At 38.2% G+C, this 23107-nt stretch overlaps 1 protein-coding gene across 1 annotated transcript in view; it reads right to left on the bottom strand.

Annotated features, from left to right (window-relative positions):
• Positions 1-23107, bottom strand: part of SYN3 (synapsin III) — a 213934-nt gene that overhangs the window by 175391 nt on the left and 15436 nt on the right. Inside the window, exons 2-3 of the mRNA XM_070756238.1 lie at positions 9727-9784; positions 6688-6779 (exon numbers count right to left, since the gene is read on the bottom strand). Of these exons, the coding sequence (XP_070612339.1) occupies positions 6688-6779; positions 9727-9784 (150 nt within the window). The remainder of the gene's footprint in view (positions 1-6687; positions 6780-9726; positions 9785-23107) is intronic.

Genomic DNA, 23107 nt, shown 5'->3' with positions numbered 1-23107 from the left:
GCTTGAAGACACATATTTTAAGTAGCAGAATAACTGGAAGAGATCTGGAAGGTCTTCTAATCCAACCCCATTCTATACCCTTTCAGACAAATGGTTGTTTAATTTCTTCCTAAAAATCTCCAGTGTTGGAGTATCCACAAATTATGGAGTTCCATTGGTTAATTGTTCTCCCTGTCAAGAAATTTATTCTTAGTTCTACGTTGTTTCTCTACTTGATTCGTTTCCACCCATAGCTTCTTGCTCTACCCTCAGATGCTTTGGAGAATAGTTTGACCCCCTCTTCTTTGTGGCAATCCCCTGAGGTGTCTTGCAGTGCCCAAATTGTGACGTTTTATCCAGCAGTTTAGCTCATTCTCTATTTTAAGGCAATACATTAATACTTTGCTGCTTTGTTTATGAATTTTGTACAGAATTATGTCTTTGCTTTCTCTTTTAATCCCTTGACACCTGAGATCTACTGAAGGTAATAACGCCAAACGGAATGATAAGAACAATCAAGCATAAAATACTTCTGTAATTAAGAAATTATAATTAAACTAGTATGGTGGTAGGGAAAGAATGTACAAGTTCCAGACTAACTACGCATCACAATGCAAAATCTCTCCTTTATATATTTTTGAAAGACACTGTGATGCAAATAAATTGAACCTTGCTCTGTTATGTAATTTTAGTCATTTTTGCGTCATAGTGGTTAGGAACAGATGACTATATAGTATAGGTGGACATGTATGAAAACATGTTCATTTAACAAAAGGGTAAATAGAAAGAAAATAGAAATATAAAAGCTATCTGAAGAGTAAGAAAAGAAATGAAATGTGTAGAATTAGCACTGCTTGATAGAATGAATAAGTAAAAATGGTGGTGGAAAAGAAAATATATGAGGAAAGGATATTATAGAATGTGTACACAGAGGGAAAAAAACCATAATTGAAAGAATATAATCAAAAATAGCAAGGAACTTAAATGTAACCCTGTGAAGACTACAAGAGGCATCCAAATGAATTGTGATGATGGAAATTAAAAAATGGAAGTGGTTGAAAAGAACTAAAAAAGGGCCTTTCACTGAATGAAGAGAAGTAAAAATAAAAGTGATGACATGTTTCTGAAAAAAACTAAAATGAGGGAATACTGGAATGGGAATTTCAGAAAGTTATATTTAAATAATGATAGGTTGATGAGTAGAATTCAAATAAATGCCACAGTTGTAAGCATCCAAGAAAAATTGATGAAAAGGAAGTAATTAATGCTGTGAGAATGTTGAAAAATGGTAGGGCTACAAATATGGCTGAGGGAATCTTAAAATATAGAGTGACTGTGAAGCTTGTTTGACAAGACTAGGAAGACTGTATCTGTCCGTAACGATGGGAAAAATGCTATTTTTTTCGTATACAAATGGAAAATTGGCAAAAGGAAATATAAAACTACCATGGAATTACTTTATTAGGCATTTTTTGATTTATAGGGTATAAAAACAGGAAGAATCCTATAAAAAGAATAAGAAGGTGATACAGAAATCTTTGTAAAAATGGACAAAAGTGTAGATCTTAAATGAAACAGCTAATCTGGAATTCTAGTACAATAGGTCACAACCTAAGTGCTAAAGCCCACTGCAACAATATCACCAAAAAGACTTCTAGAGTTGTTAACCTGATCCTACGTAGCTTCTGCTCCGGCAATCTCACACTACTCACATGAGCCTACAAAACTTTTGCCAGACCCATCCTTGAATACAGCTCATCTGTCTGGAACCCATATCACATCTTGGACATCAACACCCTTGAAAATGTCCAAAGATATTTCACCAGAAGAGCCCTTCACTCCTCCACTTGAAACAGAATACCCTACGAAAATAGACTAACAATCCTGGGTATAGAAAGCTTAGAACTACGGCGCCTAAAACACGATTTAAGTATTGCCCACAAGATCATATGCTGCAATGTCCTACCGGTCAATGACTACTTCAGCTTCAACTGCAACAATACAAGAGCACACAACAGATTCCAACTTAATATTAACCGCTCCAAACGTGACTGTAAAAAATATTACTTTAACAATCGAATTGTCGAAGCGTGGAACTCATTACTGGACTCAATAGTGTCAACCCCTAACCCCCAACATTCCTCCCTTAGACTATCCACAATTGACCTCTCCAGGTTTCTAAGAGGTCAGTAAGGGGTGTACATAAGTGCACTGATGTGCCTTTCGTCCCCTGTCCAATTGTCTTTCCTTTATCTCATATATCATATATATTTTCTTCCTTTCATATATCTTCTCCTCTATTTTTACATATTATCTTTATATATATTACTTCATGTCTATTCTCTTCCATATGTATTTTGCATTGATCAAATGAATAAATAAAAAATAAATAAATAAACCATGGCAATTAGACTGACAACAAGAATCAATGGACAAGTCAATTTTAACTAAAGAATGAATATGATTATATCAAGGAAACAGAACAACCTCTGCCCTCTCCATTGTACTGATAGACAAGTGATCGCTATTCAATAACTAGGATAAAGAATAAGTGTTGTTAGACTATTCCATCCTGCTACTAGCATCCTCATAACTGTAATTTCCTCCTTACTAGCTGGCATTACTTTTATCAGGCTGCCGTTTAAGCAGCCATACCTTCAGAATAATAATTTATTCTTATATTTAATCTATTTTCTCTTGAAAATCTGCAGAATCCCTCAAAGGTTTCTACAGATTAATTATCATCCCAGGTAACTGATTCTGCTGAATACATTATAATACATTTATTCATAATTTATTTTATCATAATTTAGCTAACAAGATCTGGAAACCTTTTGAACTAACATGTGAAGAAAGTCATATGTGACTACCGTAAGTAGAATTATCTGACCAAAATGTCACCTTCAAACTCTTTTGTACGTCTGGTTTATTATACTCTTTAAAACATTAATGAAATTTTAGTTTGCACATCTGCCTTATGTTTAGTTCAGTCTTTCAAATGTTTGGTAAAGATACATTTTATAGGAAGGCTATAAAAGTTTTCTGGCATTCATACAGGTCACCTCTAGCCCAACATAGGTACTTTTAAAGCTTACTCTGCTTTGGGCTCAGACATATTTTTTTTCTGAAATGATGAGTATCATCTAGAGAAATGCCTTTTAAGCTGTTTTAAACTTTTCCTGGTCCTGTCGACTAAGCAATGCTGTCTGGTGGGACCCAGGGGAAGAGCCTTCTCTGTGGCGGCCCCAGGCCTCTGGAATCAGGACTGCCCCCACCCTCCTTGCCTTTCCCAAGCTTCTGAAAACCCACCTATGATGCCAGGCATGGGGAAATTGATATACCTCTTAGCTATCATGGTTTATGTATGGTTTGTTTGGGTTGTGTGATTACTTTTTATTCTAAGGGTTTTTTAATTGTTTTTAAATATTGGATTTGTATACTGTGTATTGTTGTTGTGAGCCGCTCCAAGTCTTCAGAGAAGGGCGGCGTACAAATCTAATAAATAATAATAATAATAATAATAATAATAATAATAATAATAATAATAATAATTATTATTATTATTATTATTAATGTTCAGACAGTCTGTAAGACTGGTTTAACTTCAGAGATTGGAAAAAGATATGGGGAATACACAATCACGCATTGGAACAGCCATGATCTTCTTGAGAAAATTCTGTTTTTTGAAAATATTCATCAAATTGAAATTAGCAATCCTCACTTAAAATAAATACATGGGTCATAACTCAAAAAATCATTAAGATTATGAGGCAGTGAGAGAGGAAATTGTGGCAAACTGGAAACCCTAGAAACAAATGGGAAAGACACAATAGAGAATGGAAAATGATCAGACTGAAACATTACACTGTCCTTATTCATAATTTAAAATAGAGAAGTGGGAAAACATGCAAGAGGACACTCCAATTAGTCATTTTGTTATGATGACCATGTGCCATCATTGACATAATATTAATACTGAAATTCCAAGGTCAGGATTTCCTGTTAGTTCTGGGATGGGAGGAAAGTATGGCAATAACTAGCTATGTGGATTAGCTCTTTGTTTATTCTTTAATCTGCATATATTTATTTTATTTATTTATTTATTTATTTTGTCCAATACACAATGAGAGATTTAGTGGGTATATATATATACACACATAGTAAAATACATGACGAAGGTTATAGAGGAGATACTCATAGTAAAATATATCTAAGAAATAATAGAAAAGAAGGTATAGGAATAGAACATATCAATGAAAGAATAGAAGAAGAGATATAGGAATAGAAGAAAGGTATAGGAGATATAGGAGAGCAATACGACAGGGGACAGAAGGCACTCTAGTGCACTTGTACTCGCCCCTTACTGACCTCTTAGGAATCTGGATAGGTCAACCGTAGATAATCTAAGGGTAAAGTGTTGGGGGTTTAGGGATGACACTATGGAGTCCGGTAATTTCTCTCATTGTGGTTTCTTAATACTATCTATCTTATGCAATATACTGTACTGTATGATTATCTAATTAGCTATGGGGACCAATCAGAATTTCTTAATAACCATTTGTAATATCTTGAAGTAAAACCCATAAATATAAAAACATTTATATCACCAAAGTCAGCAGGATTAAGGGGCACATAGGTGCACAAAGCTAGAGAACACAAAAAGAAAGAAAATATGACTATAAAGAAGAGTGCACAAACAATTGGAAATCATAGGTGGGAGATGCCATTTATTAATTTATTCATCAAATGTATATGCTGCCCATCTGGCACTACAAAGTGAAGCTAGGAGGCTTTTAGCATACATGAAAATCAACACATGAACATAAATATGGCTTTCAGCTTAGTTATTATGATCACAGACATAAATGTACAAAACAATTGTTTCATACTGAAGGATTGTGAAAAATGTGAAGATGTTCTCAAATTTAGCATGATTCTTGGGCATTACATAGACATTACCATGTTGGTTTCTTGGAAACACTAGTGCAGGGGTAGGGAACGTTGGCTCTTCTATGACTTGTGGACTTCAACTCCCAGAATTCCTGAGCCAATCATGCTAGCTCAGGAATTCTGGGAGTTGAAGTCCACAAGTCACAGAAGAGCCAACCTTCCCTACCCCTGCACTAGTGGTTTGCTATTCCAGGATATATTTTTAAAGTTCCTGCTGTATCTACATCTCTAGTATTTCCTAGTCATTTTCTATTTAAGCAGTAACTAAATCCAACTCTGCTTAGCTTCCAAATCAGGTAATGCAAGCATAATAGCACTTAGCTTGCAAAGAAAGCTGCTTTGCCACTGCTAAGGATTTAGACTCTATCACCAACAACCAAGGCTTAGTCATTGGTCAGTGTGGGAAAAGAAAGACTTGCTTTAATTATCTCTTCTCTCAACCTCCTTTTGTTTGATTAAATACCATCAGGTCAAAATCTAGTCTTAGCTATCACATAGACAGGTTTTCTCCAAGATGACACGTCCTGACATTTTAGTTATACAGTAATACCTCGTCTTACAAACTTAATTGGTTCCGGGAGGAGGTTCATAAGGTGAAAAGTTCATAAGATGAAACAATGTTTGTTTGTTTGTTTGTTTGTTTGTTTATTTATTTATTTATTTGTTTGTTTGTTTGTTTGTTTATTCATTCATTCATTCATTCATTCATTTATTTATTTATTTATTTATTTATTTATTTATTTATTTATTTATTAGATTTGTATGCCGCCCCTTTCCGTAGACTCGTAGGAATCAATGGAAAAGCCAATAATGCATGCAAGCCCATTAGGAGAATCCAAAATATTAAGGCTTAAAAAAAAAAAGCGGCGGCCAGACAAAGCTGAGGCGAACACCTTTCTTCTCCCTTGAGCTCCATGAGCCTTTCCCTCCCCTTTTTGCCCACCTCACTCTCCTCATCTCCCCTACACCTTTCTCCTCCCTTGAGCTCCATGAGTCTTTTCTTCCTGTTTTTGTCCCCCCTACTCTGCCCAGCAGAGCGCCCGTTTTTGTGATCCTGGGATTCCCCTCCTGGGATTTCCCTACAGCATTGCAAAAACGCGGAAGTCAGGAGGTGGGGTTTCCCATGGAGGGGAGCCTCAAGGGATCCCAGGATCGCAAAAACCTGCGCGTGGCTTGCAACGAAAGTCCGGAGGCGGGGAATCTCAGTGGCGGCTTGGCAGGTTCATAAGGTGAAAAAAGTTCGTAAGAAGAGGCAAATAAATTCGGAACCCTGGGTTCGTATCTTGAAAAGTTTGTATGATGAGGGGTTCGTATCATGAGGTACCACTGCATTAGTTACTAATGAAAGACAGGTAGAAAGACAGTTCAACAATACTTTCTGCCTCATAAAAGCAAGTCACTGGTCTACTTTTCTAATACAAAAGACATTTATTTATATTTCTTTAATCCAAGGATATACACATGCTCCAATCTGCATTTGGGATTATATGTTGATATGGGATTTCCTACCAGCCTAGTTGTGACAAATCTTTCACAATTGTACTCATTTCCCAAGATCTCAATAAATAAAACTCTTTCAAAAAAAACCCACCCCCTTTTAACAATCAATTGGACTGGGGTTTTTTTTCTCATAGCAAGTTGTTTGCAACTATCTATTCCTTATTGACAGAATTTGAACATTTTGGTGGTGTTTTTTTAAAAAAAAAACAAGGACAAAGAAATTAATTGGAAGGAAACAAAGACTGTAATATTTGTCACCTGACCACTTTCGTGCCATTCCTGATGACCTGCATGTCTACCATACAGCCAGCAGTTGAATAGGCAGCCAAGTTGAGTTCTGAAAACTCTGCCTGAAGTGAAAGAATAAAAGAACACAGGGTTACTTGATAACAAAACACACAGAATAGAGTGACCTATTTGCAAAATTCTCTTTCAAATGGAATGTTTGCCTCAAGATTTCCACAGCAGCGGCATGCCTAATTAGTGCTGTTTTGCACTGGAAACACTCAAGAAGTGTTTATACTCTAATAATAAGTGGACACAGAATTAGGTTTACTAGATCTTCATCATCATTATCCAACAGGAAAATTCTTTAAATAGGACTTGAGTGCCTATTTCAAACATCACATCTGGATTTATGTTTGAATTCTGGCTTCACTGATCAGCTATAAAGTTTTGTGCTTGTAGTATTGGCCAAAATTTTCATTATATTTTGAGAGAATTCCATTTAAAAACATTGAACAAGTTTAAAGCGTAGTGAATCTGGGCAGTACATTGCATTATATAATCATTCGAAAACAACATTTTTCATGCACTGACCATAAGAAATAACATTGCAAAATGACTGCAGGTTAGACAAATTCCAAATAGGTTCCTCCAATTCAGTTGTAATCCACATCCAACAAACCCACTGGATTAGGAAAGGTTGTTTTAGAACAAATCTATACTTTACTATACTAATACAGCAGTTCAGCAAATTCATTTGAACCTGAGAACTGTGGAATAGACAGGACAAAATACAGGTTTTTCTCTCACTAGGCTCGCGGAATGCACAATCATCATGCATTATTAAATGCATTTGTGTAGCCTAAGGTATCTTGCAGAACGGGGAACAAGAGTCATTCAATTTGGAGTACAAAAAAGGTCCATGACACCAGTACCAGGTCAAGTTAAAGAATCCTCAAACCAGTAAACCTTAGGTTCTGTGTTATTGAGAGCTTTTCTTTTTCATAAAAAGTCAGAAATAAAGCCTGACCTGTTTTATGTCAACAGTGTGAGGTTTGGCTCATCAGAGATGAAGTAAAACAAAAACGAAAACAAATTGCAAGCTAGCCATGCTGGGAAGATAGAGATTAGGTAGTAATGATAGTATAGGGAAGAACCTTACAAATTTCTTGTACAATATTTATTTATTTATTTATTTATTTATTTATTTACTTACTTACTTACTTACTTACTTACTTACTTATTTACTTACTTACTTACTTACTTACTTACTGTTTTATTTTATTTTATTTTATTTATTTTATATTTTATTTTATTTTATTTTATTATTTTATTTTATTTTATTTTATTTTATTTTATTTTATTATTTTATTTATTTTATTTTATTTTATTATTTTATTTTATTTTATTTTATTTTGTTTTATTTTATTTTATTTTATTATTTTATTTTATTTTATTTTATTTTATTTTATTTTATTTTATTTTATTTTATTTTATTTTATTTTATTTTATTTTATTTTATTTTATTTTATTTTATTTTATTTTATCTTATCTTATCTTATCTTATCTTATCTTATTTTATTTTATTTTATTTATTTTACTTTACTTTACTTTACTTTACTTTACTTTACTTTACTTTACTTTATTTTATTTTATTTTATTTTATTTTATTTTATTTTATTATTTTATTTTATTTTATTTTATTATTTTATTTTATTTTATTTTATTTCATTTCATTTCATTTCATTTCATTTTATTTTATTATTTTATTTATTTTATTTTATTTTATTTTATGTTATGTTATGTTATGTTATGTTATGTTATGTTATGTTATTTTATTTTATTTTATTTTATTTTATTTTATTTTATTTTATTTTATTTTATTTTATTTTATTTTATTTTATTTTATTTTATTTTATTTTATTTTATTTTATTTTATTAATTCGATTTCTATGCAGCCCTTCTCAGGGCGCCTACAATAAAGGTAGCAATCTAAATAGAACTACAATCTAAAATCCCCATAGTTAAAAAATTACACAAACAAATTCATACCTCATACCTCATACATTCATCCAATAGGCGGGGCAAGATATTTAAATTTCACTGGCCCCAAGCCTGCTGGCAAAGGTGGGCCCTTAAAATTTTACAGAAGGAAAGGAAAGTGGGGGCAGTATGGATCTATGAGGGGAGCTCACTTCATAAGGCCAGGGCCACCACAGAGAAGGCTCTTCCCCTAGGCCCTGCCAGATGACATTTTCTAGCTGATGGAACCTGAAACAGGCCGGCTCTGTGGGACCGGCCACTGGGATGTATGAGGCAGAAGATGGTCCTGTAAGTAATCTGGTCCGATGCCATGTAGGGTTTTATAACCAACACTTTGAATTGTGCTCGGAGACTGACCAGTTGCCATTGCAGCTCGCAGAGTGCTGTGCAGACATGGGCATGTCTCAGGAGGCCTATGATTGCTTGTGTTCTGTACTACCTGGAGTCTACAAACACTCTTCAAGGGTAGCCCCATGTAGAGAGCATACTTTCATTACGAGACTACTTTCATTACGAGACTATTTTGAAGCAATATTGATTATATTATTTTCCACAAGTTTTAATTGTCTGGACATTTCACTTTTGCCTCTCCAAAACAGACTAGCTTTTCTAATAAGAACAACAACTTGTTTTTTCTAAGAAAGATAGCATTTCCACTCAGCAGCAAACAATAGTATAACCTTCTCCAGCACGGTTAAGTAGGTGCATGGCAGTACACTCTGTACTCTACCATAACAGAAAAGTCAATTAAATCTGAGGTAAGCAAGCTCCAAAATATTCCTTAAGATAAAAATCTCTTCCTAAATGCAGTGATGGGCTCCTAAGGGAACGGTCAGGATTGCAGTTCCGGTAGCAAAATTTGGAGCTCCACCCCAGAGCACCCAATTTGCACTGAAAGATGTTGAAACAAAATGCATAAGCCATGCCCACGGAGTGGCAGTAAAAATTTTGGTAGCCCATCACTGCCTAAATGGCACCTGAAAAGCCAGAAATGAACTAAATGCCTGCACTACTTTTTTCCTCACTGACCTGTTCCACTCGGATCTCAAATTCCCCATTCACCTTCTTTCCTTGAAAATACTTAGCCCTAAAAATAGGAAAAAAAGAGGGGGAAGGGAGGAGAGAGAGAAAGAGAGCATGTGTTAAATAAGTTTATTTTGTCCCCGTTCATCTGATCTTAAAAGTATATATATTATACGTCAATACACCAGAGTGATTCAACACAAAAAATATGTAACCCTTCCCTGGTACAGAGCTGAAGGGATTGGATACTGTAGCCTAGAGGATAATTCTCTGCCTTACAAGGCAAAGGTTGCAGGTTCAAGTCCCAGTGAGGGTATGGCTAGCTGATGAGGCCAAAATAAGGCCGAAATAGATCTATCCTAGTCTCCCTTAATTTTCAAATTCAGCAAAAAAAATGTGACACATACAGATAGAATTGTCAGCTATCAATAAAATTAACTGCCTTGGAAATGGCCCTGGGCCGAGAGGCAAAAAAAGGAGCTGTGATGTTCCTTCAATACACCAGGGTGACACAAAAATATGTAACTCTTCCCTGGTGCAGAGCTGAAGGGATTGGATACTGTAGCCTAGAGATTAATTCTCTGTCTTACAAGGCAAAGGTTGCAGGTTCAAGTCCCAGTGGCACCTGTGCCATAGGTTCGCCATCACTGTAATATAGCATACCATATAATATAGTAACCATAGGCTCTTTTAACACCTTAAGTAATATAAGGTGTTACGTACATACAGACATAGGACTATTTGCATACTGGCCGTTGATTGGCTAATCTAGCAGGGGGAGTTTTAAACCCCTCTCAGTGGCTAGCAGGCTTCAGAGAAGCCCTTTAACAGTGGATTCCCTGCAGCCAGCTGGCAGTCCATATTAGCTTCAGCTTGGAGTTAAATAAAGGTGATGAACTGTTGCTGTAACTTGCCTCATCAATTACACCCGAATCCAACAACACGAGCATGGCTAAAGGAGATGAGAATCCATGAATTCCATCCTTATGACTCCTTATCCGTAATACAAACATGCTGCAGCCAGTTTTTCTGATGTTTCCTCCTAATGTTATATTTCTCTTTTCTTTAACTGTTGCTTTCCAAGCACTCTATTAGGAAAGATGAGTCTAGCTGAATTTGCGATTTCTTTTTCTTTCTTTTTTTAAAATAAATTTTATTGATTTTTATAATAATAAACAAATACACAATTTATTCTTTGTGGCGCGGTCTCGAATTATGCTGGCCATAAAACCTCTTATTATGTCCTGCCCAGAGATTAAGTGAAGTAAGCTTGGAGATTAGCTGTAATGGGTGAACCCGGTTGTTGTGATTGGTTGGTTTGTTCGTCGGAAGCGAGGGCGGCAAAAGTTCTGTCACCCAATTGGTTGTTACCTCAGCCGGCGTTAGTATACAAACTCTGTCATTTGTTATGGCCTCAGTTCCTCATCTCTGTACGCTGTTTCTATACCTTGAATAAAACCTTTGGTTGCCGACTCTTGCCTCTGACTATTTCACCTCTGACCCTATCCCATCTTCCCATCAGTTTTTCCACTTTATTTTCATTGATCATATTCATTTTTATTTCCATAATTTCAAATTGAATGTGTTACACCATGTACTGATACCAATTTTGTATTGTCCATTTTGTTGCATCCTTCCAACCTAAAACTATTACTGCTTGGGACTGAATTCATAATTTCCAAGGTAAGAAATAAATATTTTTATTTGGTTCATGAATTACATAGAAAGAGATTTATCTCCAGTTTCGTTTTGGTGGAGCAAAATAGCAGAAAACCTTAGACTCTCCACGATTAACCTCTCCAGGTTCCTAAGAGGCCAGTAAGGGGCGTACATAAGTGCACTGGTGTGCCTTTCGTCCCCTGTCCAATTGTCTTTCCTTTCTCTCACTTATCATATATATTTTCTTTCTTTCATATACCCTCTCCTCTAAGTTCACTTTACCTTTATATATATTACTACATGTCTATTTTTCTTCCTATGTATTTGTGTATTGGACAAATGAATAAATAAAATAAATAAGAGGGGAAGAAGAGTCTTACATTGATTTATATATGTTTAGACTCTAAAATAATAATAGAATGCCCTCACTTTTCTTCTCATCATGAGGAGACAAGAATTAGCAATTAACTCTTAGTCCCAGTTCAATATTGATCTGTCTGCTTTTGCCACTCCAACATCCTTTCTCAATTGTTTGTGGCTCATCATTCAAGGTTCATTCTTCTCAGAGATGAAATGTACCTGATTTGCTTGTGCCTACCAGTCGTCAGAGAGCCGGTTGCAAAGGAAACATGAGGCTCTGCCCACCCACCCGGATGCCACCATTTGGGTTCCTTTACGCATGCGTTGAACATTTGTGCATGCACAGAAGGTAAAAGAACCCAAATGGTGGCATCTGGAGAGGTGGGCGGAGCCTTGCACTCCTTTCGCAACAAGCTCTCAGATGACTGACAGGCACGAGCAAACCAGGAAAGTTTCACCCCTGATTATTCTAAATGCTTGCATGCTGATCTATGATCAAGGCTTTTAGAAGTTTGCCTTTATGTTTTCTGTTGGACCTCATTTGGACCTATGTCTAGCAGTTTCTTCAGTAGAGGTTGTTTCATATCAATATTTTGATACTGGAGTCCTAAAATTCTCTGTTCAGTTCCTTCACAGGTAGGTTCTTCCCATTTTCTACTAAGCTTTATTTTTACATACAGTGATACCTCGTCTTACAAACACCTCGTCATACAAACTTTTTGAGATACAAACCTGGGGTTTAAGATTTTTTTGCCTCTTCTTACAAACCATTTTCACCTTACAAACCCACCGTCGCCGCTGGGATGCCCCACCTCCGGACTTCCATTGCCAGCAAGCTCCTGTGTTTGCGCTGCTGGGATTCCCCTGAGGCTCCCCTCCATGGGAAACCCCAACTCCGGACTTCTGTGCTTCTGCGATGCTGCAGGGGAATCCCATCAGGGGAATTCCAGCATCACAAAAATGAGTGCTTTGCTGGCAACGGAAGTCCGGAGGTGGGGTTTCCCAGCGAGGGGAGCCTCAGTGAAATCGCAGCATTCGCAACACAGAGGTGCGGATGTGGGGTTTCGAGGACTTAGGTGTTTTTGCGATGCTGCAATTTCACTGATGCTCCCTTCACTGGGAAACCCCACCTCTGGACTTCCGTTGCCAATGAAGCACTCATTTTTGCAATGCTGGGATTCTCCTGCAGCATCGCAAAAACACAGAAGTCCGAAGGTGGGGTTTCCCATGGAGGGAAGCCTCAGGGGAATCCCAGCAGCGCAAAAACGAGCACTTCGGCTGGCAAAAGGGGTGAATTTTGGGCTTACTCGCATTAATTGCTTTTCCATTTATTCCTATGGGAAACATTGTTTCATCTTACAAACTTTTCACCTTAAGAACCTCGTCCTGGAACCAATTAAGTTTGTAAGACAAGGTATCACTGTATTCATAACTTTTTGCTTTTTTTTGCCCCTGGCCTTGGGTTCACTGTGTATCTTGATTGCTTTGAAGCAGTTCCACTGTGACTTATAAGACGTCTGTTCTCTTCCCTTTACTAGCTGTAGATTTCACTACCACTTTCTTTGTAGCAGTTCCCCTCTTGTGATCCTCAATCTACCAGAGTGTGCAGTCTTTCTCCAGCTGCCCTGCTTTTTTGCTGTGAAAATAGTGCAGGGCCTCTTTCAGTCTGTTTCTCCCTGAGGCTTGAGAGCTATCTTATTTTTGACTCTTTGCCTGCATTTTCCCAACTGTGGTGATGATATTCATCCATCAACTTGACTGACACATACTCCAGCATGAACTTGCATTCTAGCAGTAACATGGTTGCTTCTACTGTAATTTCCTCTTCTATGTTCTTGAGTTGCTATATAGATTTTAGCATTAAATTCACATACTTTTGCAATTTTGTTCCATGTAGACTCCTTAGCCATACATTAAGTATTTAAATCAGCCCTCTCAAGCAATTTCTATCGGGAAATCCACATTCCTCCAATTATATTTTGTCTTATATTAATTAGCTAAATATTTTTCCTAGAGAAATTGAACATACCTTTTCGTTTGCTATCTTCTCTGCTCTACCTCTTTCTGTGGTAATAATTTCCACAGACCATACTCAGTGAGACATTTCCATTTTAGAATCCCATTGCTGATAACTTTTACTGGTTAGTTTTATTATACTTGAATGGTAGCTTTTGTATTTGTATTTGTATTTATTAGCTTTGTATGCCGCCCCTCTCCGAAGACTAACAACAATAAAAAAGATAATGTGAACAAATCTAATATTAAAAATAATCTAAAAACCCCCAATTTAAAGAACCAATCATTCATACAAGCATACCATGTATAAATTCTATAAGCCTAGGGGGAAGGGAAAATTTCAATTCCCCCATGCCTGATGAGAGAGGTAGGTTTTAAGGAGCTTACGAAAGGCAAGGAGGGTGGGGGCAACTCTGATATCTGGGGGGAGCTGGTTCCATAGGGTCAGGGCCGCCACAGAGAAGGCTCTTCTCCTGGGTCCCACCAAATGACATTGTTTAGTTGACGGGACCCGGAGAAGGCCAACTCTGTGGGACCTAACCGGTCGCTGGGATTCGTGCGGCAGAAGGCAGTCCCAGAGATATTCTGGTCCGATGCCATGAAGGGCTTTATAGGTCATAACCAATACTTTGAATTGTGACCGGAAACTGATCGGCAACCAATGCAGATTGCGGAGTGTTAGTGTAACATGGTCATACCTTGGGAAGCCCATGATTGCTCTCGCAGCTGCATACTGCACGATCTGAAGTTTCCGAACACTTTTCAAAGGTAGCCCCATGTAGAGAGCATTACAGTAGTCGAACCTCGAGGTGATGAGGGCATGAGTAACTGTAAGCAGTGAGTCCCGGTCCATTTAGGGCCACAACTGGTGCACCAGGCGAACCTGGGCAAACGCCCCCCTCGCCACAGCTGAAAGGTGTTTCTCTAATGTGAGCTGTTGATCGAGGAGGACGCCCAAGTTGCGGACCCTCTCTGAGGGGGGTCAATAATCCCCCCCCCCAGGGTTATGGATGGACAAATGGAATTGTCCTTGGGAGGCAGAACCCACAGCCAGTCCGTCTTATCGGGGTTGAGTTTGAGTCTGTTGACACCCATCCAGACCCCAACAGCCTCCAGGCATCGGCACATCACTTCCACTGCTTCCACTGCTTTTGCTAGCTAGTCTGTTTCTAAATCAATTTCTATTGTTCCAGCCCTGTAGAATAGCTTCTGTTCCATATGTTTAACAACAGATTAAGCGGTAATCTGAATAACAAAAACCTTTTTAAAATCTATTTTTATTTTATTCAAAAAAATTTAAAATAGAAAACACCATTTTTAAAGAAAAAAAGAAAACAAACAAGACATTAAAAATGAAAAGCGCATTAAAAAAACTAATACACATACACATATTGCATTCCCAGTTGCATACTAATTAATATATCACAACAATATTAGTTTTCCACCTCTTTCAAAATAGGCCAGAGGTTCTGGCAGGTTCTGACCAGTTCTGGAGAGCCAGTAACAGAATTTTAAGTAGTTTGGAGAACCAGTAAATATCACCTCTGACAGGCCCCACCCCCATCTATTCTCTGCCTCCCGAGTCTCAGCTGATGGGGAGGAAATGGGGATTTTGTAGTAACCTTTCCCTGGAGTGGGGTAGGAATGGATATTATACAGTATCCTTCCCCTGCCACACCCACCAAGCCACACCCACCAAGTCATGCCATGCCCACAGAACTGGTAATAATTTTTTTTTTTGAAACCCACCACTGAAATAGGCCCAACGAATTTTAAAATACTAATCTATTAATTTCATTTGCAAGTTTTTATCCTATCATCTATATACTATATTAATACAAAAATAATTAATAGGAAGAGCAACACTAATAGAAGAGAAAATTAAAATTCTAAAACCCTCTATTAGGAAACTTCGGAGTCTTCGGAGAGGGGCGGCATACAAATCTAATTAATAATAATAATAATAACAACAACAACAACAACAACAACAACAACAACTATTATTGTAATCAATTTGTAGAAAATTTATCATGCTTCTTAATTAGCTAAAACCATCCCAAGAATTAGCACTGATTATATTTGGTCCTGGATCAAATATCGATGTTTGTTTCTTAATAGCACCTCTTATCAATTGTTGTCTGATTAAATACAAAATATGAAATCGCCAAAGTCAATTTATCTTTCTAAAAGAGTCCAGATGAAGCTGTTTCCCCAGTTAAATGTGACAAGACTATTCCTCACTCTTATTTAAGGGTAAATCCTTAAAAGAACCCAATTTATCACTTATCCATTGAGACAGTGTATAATGCTGTTGTATAAGACTGCAGGTTTGAACTTCAGAGGCCTATGATGTTATTTCTAAGTCCATATTTCTTCTCAGAGAATCTACTGCTATGAAATCAATCATTACTTTGGTGGGTTTAATATATACTGCTCAAAAAAAGGGGGGAACACTTAAACAACAAAATATAATTCCAAGTAAATCAAACTTCTGTGAAATCAAACTCCACTTAGGAAGCAACACTGATTGACAATAAATTTCACATGTTGTCAGCACATTCAACTTTGTACAGAACAAAGTATTCAATGAAAATATTTCATTCATTCACATCTAGGATGCATTCTTTGAATAGAAGACTGACGGCAGAAAAAGACCTCATGATCCATCTAGTCTGCCCTTATACTATTTTCTGTATTTTATCTTACAATGGATATATGTTTATCCCAGGCATGTTTAAATTCAGTTACTGTGGATTTATCAACCACGTCTGCTGGAAGTTTGTTCCAAGGATCTACTACTCTTTCAGTAAAATAATATTTTCTCATGTTGCTTTTGATCTTTCCCCCAACTAACTTCAGATTGTGTTCCCTTGTTCTTGTGTTCACTTTCCTATTAAAAACACTTCCCTCCTGAACCTTATTTAACCCTTTGACATATTTAAATGTTTCGATCATGTCCCCCCTTTTCCTTCTGTCCTCCAGACTACACAGATTGAGTTCATTAAGTCTTTCCTGATACGTTTTATGCTTAAGACCTTCCACCATTCTTGTAGCCCGTCTTTGGACCCGTTCAATTTTGTCAATATCTTTTTGTAGGTGAGGTCTCCAGAACTGAACACAGTATTCCAAATGTGGTCTCACCAGCACTCTATATAGCGGGATCATAATCTCCCTCTTCCTGCTTGTTATACCTCTAGCTATGCAGCCAAGCATCCTATTTGCTTTCCCTACTGCCTGATTACACTGTTCACCCATTTTGAGACTGTCAGAAATCAGACCCTGACATGTATGTTCCCTTTATTTTTTTGAACATTGTATTTACATCTGAGTTGGGAAGAAACTAAAAAAAAATCACATATTTTTTCTAGATGACTTGTTATTTGTATTACCCCATTATTTATTGGCAGAGATATTGTCAATTGCAGGATGCCTATTGGTAAGAGATAGTTGCATAAACTCTAATTTAGCATCACGTTATGGGTTACATCAATACAAATTAGAACATTTAGGTTCTTGATTATGCAGGATAGCAGAGAGGTCTTTGTGAGAACCGAGAGAGAAAAGATTCCATTATACTGCTGATTTGTTTCCGGTTGCTTCATGAAAGTACATGGCATAGAATTAACTCTTTTTAGTCCCAGTGCAGTCTTCATCCGATTGCTGTTCTTCCAACGCTCCTTAGAAGCACAAATTTAGTATTCTCTTGACGGAGTGCTAGTCTTGCATTTAAGAATCAAAGCTAGTATTCTCTAGAAAGGATACTAATCCTGTTCTGCACTAAAAGTTAAACTGGGAAGGAGATCCAGGATCTGCCAGCGTATGCTGTTCTTTCTGTGACCACTATGTGTATATTACATATTGTCTGCTGCTTCAACTAATAAGGGATTTTCATGGTCATACTTTTTAGTTTTCTGGCTCCATGGCCTCCCCCAGTTCCTTCTAAATGCTGGCAGCTATGAGAATAATTCTGGATTTCCTGCAAGCATTACTGTCTTCTTGTAACAATTTAAATGAATGAATGAATGAATACTTTATTGTTATTGTATGTATATACACAGTATATCCATGCAACAAAATTTGTATGATGCCAAACACCAATCTCCACACACATAACAATCCGAAAGAACATGCTCAAACTGCCACAATTTCCCACCTGAACCATCCAATAGCCACACAAGATCCATTGGAAAGGGAGTCTTTGCTCACAGTCACCCAGGCCCTTATCACCTAAAGGTTTGACTACTGAAATGCTCTCTACATGGGGCTACCTCTGAAGAGTGTTAGGAAACCGCAAATTGTGCAGAATGCAGCCGTGCAAGCTGTCATGGGCTTACCCAGACATGTACTTATCTCTTCAACACTTCGCAGACTGCATTGGCTGCCAATTGGTTTCCGGACGCAATTCAAAGTGTTGGTTATGACCTATAAAGCCCTACATGGCATCGGGCTAGAATACCTATGGGACCACCTCCTACTGCATGAATCCCAGCAACTGGTTAGGTCCCACAGAGTTGGCCTTCTCCAGGTCCCATCAACTAGACAATGTTGGTTGGCCGGGGCTAAGAGAAGAGCCTTCTCTGTGAGAGCCCCGGCCCTCTGGAATCAACTCCCCCTGGAGATTCGCACTGCCCCCACCCTCCTTGCCTTCTGCAAGGGTCTCAAGACTCACTTATGCTGCCAGGCCTGGGGCCATTAGATTCTTGCCCCCTGGCCAATGAATGGACTGAAAGAAACTGATTGAATGGGAACGACTGTTTTTTTATGGTTTTTAGTTTTAGATTTTATATTTAATTAATTGGACCCAAAATGTTATGTATTGTTTTATTACATGTTGTGAGCCGCCCCGAGTCCTTGGAGAGGGGTGGCATAGAAGACCAATAACTAAATAAATAAATGGACCAAATAGTATTGTCCAGCAGTTCGATGATGGTGACCCCCTAGCAATGTTCCCTCTAATTTTTTTTCGGTGTGGGCGGAAAAGTATAGTGTCTGAGTGACAGTCCCTTTGGGACTGGGCGGCATAGAAGTATAAATAAATAAATAAATAAATAAATAAATAAATAAATAAATAAATAAATAAATAAATAAATAAATAAGAAAAATTTCCTTTGTGTGTGTGTGTGTGTGAACTCTTGAACCATTTCCAATAACAGGTGAGCTATTGGAAATGGTTCAAGAGTTTACACACACACACACACACACACACACACACACACACACACACACACACAAACGGCTGGGGTTTTTTTTCTCTGATATTATTTGGGTGCTTTTTACCATATGCTTTAAATCAAGAGTCATTTCTCTCTCTTTCTCTCTCCCCCTCTTGCTCTCCCTCTCTTTTTCTCACTTTCTCTCTCCATCTTTTTCTTTCTCTCTTTCTATTGCTTTCTTTCTCTCTCACTCTTTCTTTCTCTCTCACTCTTTCTTTCTATCTCTCTTGCTTTCTTTCTCTTCTCTCTCTTGCTATCTCTCTCCCCCTTTCTCTCTCTCTCTCTCTTTCTCACTTATTTTCTCTCTCCCTCTCTCTCTGTCAGCGAGGGGGCTGTGAGAGCACTTTCTCCGAGCACTTCGGGAATGGCTGCCCTGCCTCTACTGCAGCCCCCTTGCTGAAAGTCCAGGACAAAAGCGCTCCCAGCGAAAGGGCTGCAAGAGGGCCGGGGTGGGCATTCCCCAAGCGCACGGAGAAAGCCCTCTCTTGCAGCCCCCTGGCTGGGAGCACTTTCATCCCGAGAAGCCGCAGCCGCCTGCCACTGCTGCGGAAGAAGTCGCGCCCCAGGCAGGAGGTGGAGGAGGAGGAGAGGGGGCAGATCGGGTGGGCGGGGGGGCAGATCGGGCGGGCGGGGGGCAGGGCTGAGAGGCCAGGGGTGCAAGGGGGCCGGAGGCCCCATGGGGAGGCAGGGGCGGCCGCGGCTCCCTTTCCTCCTACTGCCGGCACCTCCCTGCCCCTGCACCCCCCGCGAGCTGGCAGGGGGATGGGGAGCACGCGCCCGTGGAAAAGGGTGCGCGGGGGTATTTTGGGGCATGCACATGTGCACGCGCGCAGCTTACGGGAAACGCTGCCCCCTAGTACATTTTTAAGTGCAATTATAGCTCTGGAATAAAAACTGTTCAGAAAACATGTGGTTCGAGTTTTAATTGTTCTGCCAGAAGGCAGTAGTCCAAAAAGATTGTAAGCAGGATGAGAAGAGTCTCTGAGAATGTTGTGCACCTTTCTAAAACAGCAAGATGTCAAGATATGGTCCAGATATAGTTGGAGCCCAATGATATTCTGGGCAGTTCTAATGATGCTATGCAAAGCTTTATTATCCACTACGGAGCTGCTCCCATACCATGCAAGAACAGAGTTTGCTCAAAACCAACACTTCTTTGTTCATTCAGTTTCATCTCACGCCATTCCTTTGTGTCTGCAACAAGTTTTACCAGACCATTTAAAAGTCTGGGTTTAGCGCTCATTTAGGACAGGACTAGACTTGTGTTTAGAAATAGCCTGGCTGATGGGTCATAGGCAGGGAGCAGCTCCAACCTGTGACTTATTAGTTGAGTAAACTGATAAATAGATAAACATACAGGTATTGCTGTATGTATCATGTATTACTCCGAACATTTGCCTATATTTAGTCAACCCACTTTACGGCACATTATAGTAAGGGATTTAGTTATTTCTCACTCACTAGCCTCCATACAGATTGGAATACAAATTTTATGCTGGCTTATTTACTTACTTACTTACTTACTTACTTACTTACTTACTTACTTACTTACTTACTTACTTACTTACTTACTTACTTACTTACTTACTTACTTATTTGCAGATTCAAGAACTGGTACAGAGTACTTCAACATAGCCATGTGCAGTGAAGGACTACCAAAAATTTTACTACCACACTGTGGGTGTGGCTTATGTAAGATACCCTGCATTTTGTTTCAATATCTTTCAGTGCAAATTGGATGCTCCATTTTTGCTACCCCACTGCATCCCCCCCCCGTCCGGGCAGTAGACCACCCCTGGCCATGTGGTTTCATTTATTGTCTTACTGTTTGGAATTGATTGCCTGCAGGAAATGTTTACCATCTTAAGGAACTTAAGAAGAGTGATCTGGCTGATTATAAACTTGTAAGCAAATCTACATATCTTTCCATTGACAAAGAAGGACAACTGGATTGTTCGATTCGTTTGTTTAAACTTCCAGAATTGATTTGAATTTAAATTAATTTAATTTCCTGAATTGTTTACATATTAAATAACATTTTGAAATTTCAATCTTTTGTTAGTTCTAGTCTAAAACAACCTCATAGGAGCCATCTAGGCAGCATTTATGAAGCTGATCTGTCTGGATTTATTCTTCTCTCCAGCATTTTTTGTTATGTGAAAAAGACAGAAAGTTCATTCTCACAAACTAACAACTTGTATTAACTTTTGCCATTTGCCCTCATTAAATTTTATTAAAATGCTAGATTTCCAATTATTTGATAATTCTTACTCATTCATCTTAATAACAGCCCTCTGTTATTTATAATCTAATCATTATTTTCTTTAAGTATGTTCCTGAGGCTATAGATAAAATTCTTCAGAACTAATTCTCTTTATTCTTGCTCATAATTTATACATTCAGAGTTAAACAAAGACCAGGAATGATAATCTCAATCTTTACGTAAGAATGTGATAGGATGGCACAGTAGCTAGAGGGATACTAGTTATAAAATATTTCCCGTGGAGAATGGAAATTCTTATTCCTTGATTAACTGCAAACAGTTATAGTATTCAGCCCTATAGGGTAATGCTATTTCTTAATTTAAAAATCAATATGGCTAATATTTCCCTCCCTTTCAAACTTCAAAGAGAATAGCTGAGAGGACTCTTTATATGTAACAAAATGTATTCTTTATTTGGTGCTCATATTTTATCAATAATCATCTTGTTCATGTCAGATAGTCCATACCGTGTTGTTCTTGGTGTATTGCTTTGTTTATTCTCTGCTTCATTCCCCCCTGCCTTATTTTCAATTAATGAAGATAATGATGAAAGAGCTGAAAAGGAATGCACATGTTACTGTACTTAATCAAGCTTCCTCAGAGGGTGCTGCACACATTGGCTTTGTATATACTGGAATTAGATGTTTTTATTTCTTAAAGGATTTTACTGTTTTAAAGGAATGTCACAGCTCCTTTTTCCCTCTAGGCCCATCCCAGGGCCTTTTCAAGGCAGTTAATTTATTCATAGCCAACAAACTATATTCTGTATGTGTCACATGTTTTTGCTGAATTTTTAAAATTAAAGGAGACTAGGATAGCGCTATTTCAGCCTTGTTCTGGCCTCATCAGCTAGCCATACCCTTACTGAGATTTGATCCTGGGGCTTCTAGGCCACAGGATCTGATCCCTTCAGCTTTGTACCAGGGAGGGGCTATATGTTTTTACTGATCAAATCCCAGTAAGGGTATGGCTAGCTGATGAGGCCAGAACAAGGCCGAAATAGCGCTATCCTAGTGTTCTGCCGGGCTCTCTGATAGGAGCCTCCCAAAAATTCAAGGGTACAAATTGCAGAAACACACACGTTTGAAAATTCAAAACAATGTTCTTTATCACAAAATTCAAAATAAACTAAGCACTCTTTTTGTATTGCAAAGAGCACTCATCCCAAAACAACCGGGTAGTCTGTACAATTTCCCTTAAGCAGTCATTAAGTACAGTAGTACCTCTAGATACGAGCTGCTCCACATGCGAGTATTTCAAGATACGAGCCACGAGGGGAGAGAAATTTCTTTTTGAGACCTGAGCTCAAATTCGGGATACGAGCCGAGCGTCCACTAGGTGATGCAAGAATCCTTGCTTCTGGTTATCTCGGAGGGGAAAAACAAAGTCTAAAGCCATTTGTTCCAGATACGAGTTGTTCGACATACAAGCTCCCTTCTGGAACGAATTAAACTCGTATCTAGAGGTACTACTGTACTTAGCTAGCAGCTGTGAAGAAACTTCACACCCCTTCTTCTTCCAACGAAGTGAGACACACACACACACACACACGTTGCTCTGCTGTGGTTTCAAAGGCGTGAAAAATCAATAAACAAAGTCCAGAAAACAGCAACACACGATTCCTGAAGAACTGTGATCAGATACTCTTTCACAATGGCCAAACCCACACGCTGCTATTTATAGCAGCAGCCCTAATTACTGGAGCCCCCACCCAACCACAGGTGGCCTCATTTTCTCTTGTAATAATCCTTTAGTTGTTGTCTCCTATGCATCACTCTATGCATGCGTGGATGTGTCATTAATTCTTGTTCAGAATCCAAGGATGATACCGATGATTTATCTCCTCCTGGGCTGTCTGCCAAACTCCCCTCTTTCC

The sequence above is a fragment of the Erythrolamprus reginae genome, chromosome 6 (assembly GCF_031021105.1).
Source record: "Erythrolamprus reginae isolate rEryReg1 chromosome 6, rEryReg1.hap1, whole genome shotgun sequence".
Lineage (NCBI taxonomy): Eukaryota > Metazoa > Chordata > Lepidosauria > Squamata > Dipsadidae > Erythrolamprus > Erythrolamprus reginae.
The sequence above is the reverse complement of the archived record's forward strand: the minus strand, read 5'-3'. Positions and strand labels throughout refer to the sequence as shown.